The 8,308-nt window shown below is 56.7% G+C and overlaps 1 protein-coding gene across 1 annotated transcript; it reads right to left on the bottom strand.

Annotated features, from left to right (window-relative positions):
• Positions 1–782: 782 nt before the first annotated feature.
• POSPLADRAFT_1104304 (hypothetical protein) lies at positions 783–1,840 on the bottom strand (the record flags this gene model as incomplete). Its single annotated transcript, XM_024483255.1, has 4 exons — positions 783–1,247; positions 1,453–1,489; positions 1,628–1,660; positions 1,779–1,840. Coding segments are annotated over 4 exons (597 nt in total), but the record flags the coding sequence as incomplete, so codon positions are not given.
• Positions 1,841–8,308: the final 6,468 nt, after the last annotated feature.

The raw sequence follows: 8,308 nt of genomic DNA, 5'->3' as shown, positions 1-8,308 counted from the left end.
CGACCTCGGGCCGAGAAGAAGTTGTTTAGCTCGGGCCTATGGGCCCGGCTGATATCGAGGATCTGCTCGACCTCGGTGGCGCGCTTCTCAGCTGCTTGCCACGTGGCGAAGGTCTCGAGCTCGATTTTGCGGTAGACACGGGAGGGGATGCCGCTCAGGTACTTGTCGCGTAGCTCCAGGTCCCCATACCCAGAGCGGTCCGCCGGACCCTTGAACAGCGCGGAGAACTCCGCGGCGGTGCGTTTTTCACGGACCGACTTGTCCGCGCAGAGCTTCGCCAGCTCTACTTGTGCTGCCGCCTCGTCGTCGAGATTTCCGAAGCGGGCCCTGAAGGCGGCGGCAAAGGCTGCTTCGTTCGCGAATGGGGTTGTGGCCCCTTGCACACCCACCTGCACTGATGCGAGCTGGGCAAAGTAGGGAGTGGCCCAGGCGCGGGCATCTCCATCGAGTAGGCTGAGTGCGACCTGTACCTTAAGCTCAATGGTCGTCAACGACGTGTTGACCAGCCAGTAGATGCGCAGCTGCGATAGGAACCGGTTGCACTCGATAATGGTTTTGCTGTCGTATCGGAGGGGGAGGAGGAGCTTCAACGTCTCCTTGTCGGGGACGGCTGCGGGGGACGACATTATCGGCGTTGGGGGGGACGGAGGACGTTGCGGGGGCGGAGGCGGCTGTGGTGGCCTTCCGCCGGTCGAACTTCGAGAGGAGCGAGTGCTTGAGCGGCCTCTCGGCGGAGTCGGCGGTGAAGGCACCAAAGGAAGTTCGGTGGCGGGGTCACGTATGTCAGGGACTGCTGACGCGGGGGCGAGCGCTGTCGGCGGGGCGGACCCAACAGAATCCTCGGACTCGGACTCCGAGACTCCTTCTTCACCTGCACCCTCCTCAGGCTCTGGCTCTGGCGCAGGGTCTGGAGGGAGATTTCCTCGAGCTTGACTGGACTCGGCGACAGTTTGGGGAAGGCGGGAAGTAGGGGAGACAGGGCGAGAGTGCCGCGAGGCCGATCGAGATGCGAGGGTGCTTCGGGGTCCGAGCGGGTGTTGCGCTCGTCGGATCGCCTTGTAACGAGGGTAATCTTCCTCGATTGATCGGGGTGTCCGATTCGGGCACGGCTGCTGCTCGCAACGGTAGAGGATAGTCTCAGGGCCGTCTGGGATGTAGACGTCGATGAGGTCCTGAGAGTCGAATGCGTGGATCTGGCCTTGGCAGGCAGCCACGATGGATGGGGGGAGGACGGGGAGGTGCGCGTACTAAAATGGCCGTGCTACACTAGCCTACGCTACGGCGCCCGAGAAGACACTAGGGTTCGCAGTTCACGTGGGGCCCAGTACTGCTTTTGACTATTATGCAGCAGGAACCTAGTCCACGCGTCCGTGAGGACAAATACCGCCCACTGAAGTGCAGGTATTGAAGAGTTCGTTCCCTGAGTGTTGGCGATGTATGTACGCTATCTACGTATCGTAATGTACCGTAGGGGTGCGCACCACCTGACCTATGGGAAAGGAAAGTGTGAGTGTGTGGGTTCCGAGAGAGAACGCCGGTTGCTTGGGGAGTTTCGACCTAATGTCGCGACTTGAGGTCAAGCGACAGGGGAATACCTAAAAGCAAGGGGCGTCCGACTGGTTCTCACCGAAGCGATGGTGAGCGAGGCTCAAACCTAAGGCTAGGGACAAGAATGTATTAGTTAGTAAGTAAAAGAAGTAAGTACAGGAGAGCTTACTGACCTAGGGACAAGAGGTCGAAACTGAGGTCCCTAGGGCAGCAGAGGCTGGTTTATATACATGGGAAGATTTAGGGCAGGCTGTGCGCATTGGTCCGTGCGCAGCTGGTCTGTGCACAGCATGCCGACGCGGCCCCGGGGGCCGGTGAGTCAGAGCGGCTGCGTCAGCGGGGCCCGAGCTTGTGCCGTGCACTGCCGTCCTATCTAATCTGATCGTACAGTAGATAATGATGTGTCCGTATCGGGCAAGTAGTACAGAGGTCGCGGGTTCGAGCCCGCAAAAAGGAAAAAATTAAAAAACGGCTAGGCGCCGTATCAAGTCGTGACAATGAAGGACTCAATGGTTTCCCATAAGTCGGCAACATCGATCGAAGGGTACCGAACGGCCCATTGTTTCTTGGCTGCTTCGTCGGTAATCTGACACCGGGTGAACAACGCCTCGAGGTCCTGGAAGCAACGCCAAAGCGAACGGACTTCCGACAGGTCGAAGCTTGGTGCCGTTGAATGACCGCGCAGGGGCATCAACGGTGTGTTCGTGTTCTGACTCATGTTCGTAGTGTTGGTAGGAGCTGGGCTCGAAGAGGACGTGGTAGTAGTCAAAGGAATCGTAGGAGCGGGCGTTGCGGGGTTGGAGTTCGAAGCTGCGTTCGAAGGTGTTAATGGTGGCGGAGGTGTCAGGTCGGATGAACGTATGATTGAAAGTCACGAAGAGGATGCGATGGGCGGCTGAGCGTGGGCGCGAAAAGACGACAGAGTCGGGAGTTCGAGATTCGAAGTAGATGGGATGGGATCCTCGGGTTCGGGCGAAGAACCGGATTGTTTGAAAAGATCAGGAGTCGAAGTGTCGTAGTCGGAAGTATTGAGGCCTAGAAGCTCGGGGGACGAAGTGCGTTCTTCGGCAGTCGAAGGGATCGGTTCTTCGTCGAAGTCGTCCTGGAGTTCTTGGTCTATCTCGTCTTCTTCGTCGCGGTCGAAGTCACCGGGGATTGTTGGAGAGGGAGTCGATTGCGTTCTAGAGGAGCTGTCGAGGTTCTCAGCGGCGCTGCGGCTAGCAGCCTCACGTGCTTGCGAGCGGGTGACTACTGGAGACGTTTTCAGAAACCCGAAAGCGGCGAATTCTTGCCTGAAATCCCCTCGCGGTGGGCTCCAGAAATGATACGACCTACGAAACCCTAACCCCTAACCTAGGTGCGACCTAAAGGGACTAGAGAGACGGATTATAGTCTTAGTGAGAGGGGAGTTAGCAGCAAGGTGTCCCGTGGTTCGAGTGAACACGAGAAACACCCTTGGCAAAGGTTACGAACAACGGGGAAGGTACGAGGTGGCTTCGACACGTCGTCGAAGCTACTCGGAGGCTGTGGAAAGTTAGCGACGATTGAAGCTCGGCAGAGCTCTTCGATGTATCGTAGAAGGAAGGGACACGACTTGATAGGGTGGACTTAGCTAGGACGCGGTTCGTAGTTTCTTCGACAATAGTCGAAGTCGAAGGGTTTGTCGAGACGGTATCGACGAGTAAACGCAGTGGACGAGGTTTCGAAGTTACGCAGCGAGGGACGAAGTGACGCAGTTGAAAGCTTAGACGCGGGGCGAACTCGACTTATGAGCTCTGAACTCGAGGGGGGGGAACCGGCTCTTGTTATTTTTGGAGAAGTACGACAGAATTTATACTACACAGAACGCTACGACTATCGAAAGTGGCACACTGGTACAAGGGGCTTTGCATTGTTCCTCAAGAACCTGCCTCACCGAGGGGCACATACCAAGTCCATTGGTAGAGTGACGTCATGCCGAACGCGGAGATGAAGAGCAACATATGGCCACTTCGGACTGGTAGCCGTCGTGAAGGCATGTCGCGAGGTTCGATACTTAATTGGGAAAGACCGGCTACTTTGGTGTGGCTTGGAGCGATGCGCGCGCTTGGCCGAGCAGCGTCAAGTGGCCCTATTGTTCGCCAAATGTGGAAGATGTCCTGGGATCTACGCACGAGGCGTCGGGACGACCGTGCCGAGCTTCGAGTAAGCGTTGCGCACCGTCGAAGGTGTCGAAGAGCGTCGAAGGCGAAATCGAAATGGTGGGAGACTGAGTCGAAGTGCCGGGCAGGATGCGACTGCCAAAAAGAGGTGAATCGGGACCCAGAAGGGCTTGGCGCCTATCAGCGCGCTCTGCGCTCGAGCTGTCAGCCGAGCGTATGAAGGTGTACTATGACAAGCACGTGCAGCAGGCACCGGTCTTCGTGCCAGGGGACAAGGTCTGGCTTGATGCCCGGAACCTTAAGCTGAAACAGCCAAGCAAGAAGCTCAGTCTCAAGCGCCTCGGACCTTATGCCGTGCGATGAAAGCTTGGAGACTTAGATTACAAATTGATTCTACTGAAATCAGTGCCGGTGCACCTGGTGTTTCATGTCTCCTTGCTTAGCAAGTACATGTGTAGCGATATCCCGGGCCGGGAGCCGGAGGAGCCACCTGCGATCGAGGTTGAGGGCGACGAGGAGTACGAGGTTGAGCGGATCAAGGATTCGCGGATCTTCCGGCGTCAGCTGCAGTACCTTGTCAAGTGGAAGGGTTATGATGATTCGCATACGTCATGGGAACCGGTGCGCAATGTTGCCAATGCACTGGCCCTCATAGCTGACTTCCACCGGAAGAATCCGAACACCCCTCGTCGCCTCAACGCTGCTACCTTTGGTGGTCTCAACTTCCAGCTGATGCCTTCGCCGCTGACTGAAGCACGCTGCCGCTCCGGGTGGGAGATGGGCAAGAGCGCCTTGCATGAGGTCATGCGCCGTTGAGGGGGGGGTAATGTCACGAGTTGGTACGGTGTCTAGCCATTTTTTTAATTTTTCCTTTTCGCGGGCTCGGACCCACGACCTCTGTACTACTTGCCTGATACGGATGCATCGTTATCTACTGTACGATTAGATTAGATGGGGCGGCAGCGCACGGCACAGCTCGGGCTCCGCTGACACAGCCGCTCTGACTCATTGGCCCCCGGGGCTGCGTCGGCATGCTGCGCACGGACCAGCTGCGCACAGCCTCCCCTAAACATCCCCTGTATATAAGTCGGCCTCTGCTGCCCTAGAGACCTCAGTTTTGACCTCTTGTCCCTAGGCCAGTAAGCCCCCAGTTGTATTCTTTTCTTACCTTACTAACTAATACATTTACTTGTCCCTAGCCTTAGGTTTGAGCACTGCTCACCATCGCTTCGGTGAGAATCAGTCAAACACCCCCAGCTCCTTTTAGGTTTTCCCCTGTCGCTAGACCTCAAGTCACGACAGCTAGGGACAAGTAGTTAGCATTGAATAAGTTAGTAAGTACAGGGGCTTACTGACCTAGGGACAAGAGGTCAAAACTGAGGTCCCTAGGGCAGTAGAGGCTGGCCTATATACAGGGGAAGTTTAGGGGAGGCTGTGCGCTGATAGGCGCCAAGCCCCTCTGGGCCCCGATTCACCTCTTTTTGGCACTCGCATCCCGCCCGGCACTTCGACTCAGTCTCCCAACACTTCGATTTCGCCTTCGACACTCTTCGACACCTTCGACGGTGCGCGACGCTTACTCGAAGCTCGGTACGGTCTTCCCGATGCCTCGTGCGTAGATCTCGGAACATCTTCCGCATTCGGCGAACAATAGGGCCACTTGACGCTGCTCGGCCAAGCGCGCGCATCGCTCCAAGCCACACCAAAGTAGCCGGTCTTTCCCAATTAAGTATCGAACCTCGCGACATGCCTTCACGACGGCTACCAGTCCGAAGTGGCCATATGTTGCTCTTCATCTCCGTGTTCGGCATGACGTCACTCTACCAATGGACTTGGTATGTGCCCCTCGGTGAGGCAGGTTCTTGAGGAACAATGCAAAGCCCCTTGTACCAGTGTGCCACTTTCGATAGTCGTAGCGTCCTGTGTAGTATAAAATCGGTCGTACTTCTCTCTAAAAATACAAGATCCGTTCCCCCCCTCGAGTTCAGAGCTCAGAAGCCGAGTTCGCCCTGCGTCTACGTCCTCAACTGCGTCACTTCGTTCCTCACTGCGTAACCTCGAAACCTCGTCCACTGCGTTCACTCGTCGATACCGTCTCGACAAACCCTTCGACTTCGACTATTGTCGAAGAAACTGCGAACTGCATCCTAGCTAAGTCCCCACCTATCGAATCGTGTCCCTTCCCTCTACGATACATCGAAGAGCTCTGCCGAGCTTCGATCATCGCTAACTTTCCACAGCCTCCGAGTAGCTTCGACGACGTGTCGAAGCCACCTCGTACCTACCCGTTTGTTCGTAACCTTTCCCAAGAGCGTTTCTCGTGTTCACTCGAACCGCGGGACACCTTGCTGCTAACTCCCCTCTCACTAGACTATAATCCGTCTCTCTAGTCCCTTTAGGTCGCACCCAGGTTAGGGGTTAGGGTTTCGTAGGTCGTATCATTTCTGGAGCCCACCGCGAGGGGATTTCAGGCAAGAATTCGCCGCTTTCGGGTTTCTGAAAACGTCTCCAGTAGTCACCCGCTCGCAAGCGCGTGAGGCTGCTAGCCGCAGCGCCGCTGAGAACCTCGACAGCTCCTCTAGAACGCAATCGACTCCCTCTCCAACAATCCCCGGTGACTTCGACCGCGACGAAGAAGACGAGATAGACCAAGAACTCCAGGACGACTTCGACGAAGAACCAATCCCTTCGACCGCCGAAGAACACACTTCGTCCCCCGAGCTTCTAGGCCTCACTACTTCCGACTACGACTTTTCGACTCCTGATCTTTTCGAACGATCCAGTTCTTCGCCCGAGCCCGAGGATCCCATCCCAGCTACTTCGAATCTCGTACTTCCGACTCCGTCTTCTTTTCACGCCCACGCTCAGCCGCCCATCGCATCCTCTTCGCGACTTTCAGTCATACCTTCATCCGACCTGGCACCTCCGCCACTATTAGCACCTTTGAACGCAGCTTCGAACTCCAACCCCGCACCGCCCGCACCTACGATTCCTTCCACTACTACCTCGTCCTCTTCGAGCCCAGCTCCTACTACCACTACAAACATGAGTCAGAACACGAACGCACCGTTGATGCCCCCGTGCGGTCATTTGACGGCACCAACCTTCGACCCGTCGGAAGTCCGTTCGCTTCGGCGTTACTTCCAGGACCTCGAGGCATTGTTCACCCGGTGTCAGATCACCGACGAAGCAGCTAAGAAACAATGGGCCGTTCGGTATCCTTCGATCGACGTCGCCAACTTGTGGGAAACCATCGAGTCCTTCATCGACGTAGCCAAGAGCTACAACGACTGGAAAGCCGACGTACGAGCACTCTATCCTGGCGCCGACGATACAAGAAAGTGGTCGCTGGCGGACATGGACCAGCTCATCGGAGAACGCGCTCGTATCGGGATTCACAACGCGGCAGACCTAGGCTGCTATTACCGCGACTTCATGGCCATTACAACACATCTCATTGCACAGCACCGGCTCTCCCCTATCGAACAAAGTCACGCATTTCTTCGAGGTTTCCAGCCAGCGTTGCTCACACAGCTCGAGACCCGACTGCATCTCAAGCACCCCGATCACTACGCCGACGACCCATACACCATGGCAGAGATTCACGCGGCGGCTACGTTCATCTTACACGGTACATCAAGCACACCTACGACAGTGGCTAACCAAGCTACCGCTTCGACATCGAACACTTTGACAACGGTGCCCCCCGGGATGATCAAAACCGAAGACATCTCGATGATCATCGAAAGCCTGTCGAGGACGATCGCGACGCTTATTCAGCCGACGACACACGCTACGCACAACCACGCCCCCGCACCGAGACAACAAGCTGCCGTCCACGTCCATAAGAACAGCGGAGTTGAACAGACGTGCCACTACTGCAGCAATCGTGGCTGCAGGGTAGGCACCTGCGAGTTCGCGGAGATCGACATCCGGGACGGCAAGTGCAAGCGTAACACCGAAGGAAAGATCGTCCTTCCAAACGGAAGCTTCTGCCCCCGCACTATCCCTGGTCTCACGATACGGGATCGAATCTACGAGTGGCATAGAAGAAATCCCACAGCACCCGCCGCTCCGACGATGCTCTTCGAGATCGACGATCGCTCGACTATGCAGACCTTCACGCTCAACACCAGCAGCAGGATCGAGGCGCTCAAGCGAGAACTCCTTCAGCTTCGGAAGCGAAGGGAGGTCTTCGACGGCGTCGAGATTCTACAGTGGAAGAAGCCCACGACGCCAGCCATCCCGAAGAGCGCGGAAGCCTCGGGATCTGGTACATCGAAAGGAGTGGCGGCGCCCCCGAGCACTTCGACAAGCACGGCCCCACCTTCGACGATACCAGCAGCACCACCCGCGTCGTCTTCTACCCCGCCTACGCAATCCACGTCTCGACCTACTACTACGTCCGCTCCTCCAGCACCACCAGTACACCCCTTCGCAAACGCTCGCGACGCAACATACGCCCCGCCGAACGTTCGAAACTTCGCAACTCCGCCGAAGCCCTCGAACGACAAGGGCAAGGAACCAGTGTACAAGACCATCGTCCCTGTTATCCAGCCAAAGCTCGCCGAAGAAATCTTCCAGCGTTTGATGAAGTCGCAGTTCGTCACGCTGACCCC

This window comes from Postia placenta, assembly GCF_002117355.1.
Source record: "Postia placenta MAD-698-R-SB12 unplaced genomic scaffold POSPLAscaffold_2, whole genome shotgun sequence".
NCBI lineage: Eukaryota > Fungi > Basidiomycota > Agaricomycetes > Polyporales > Adustoporiaceae > Rhodonia > Rhodonia placenta.
This window is presented reverse-complemented; position numbering and strand designations above follow the sequence as displayed.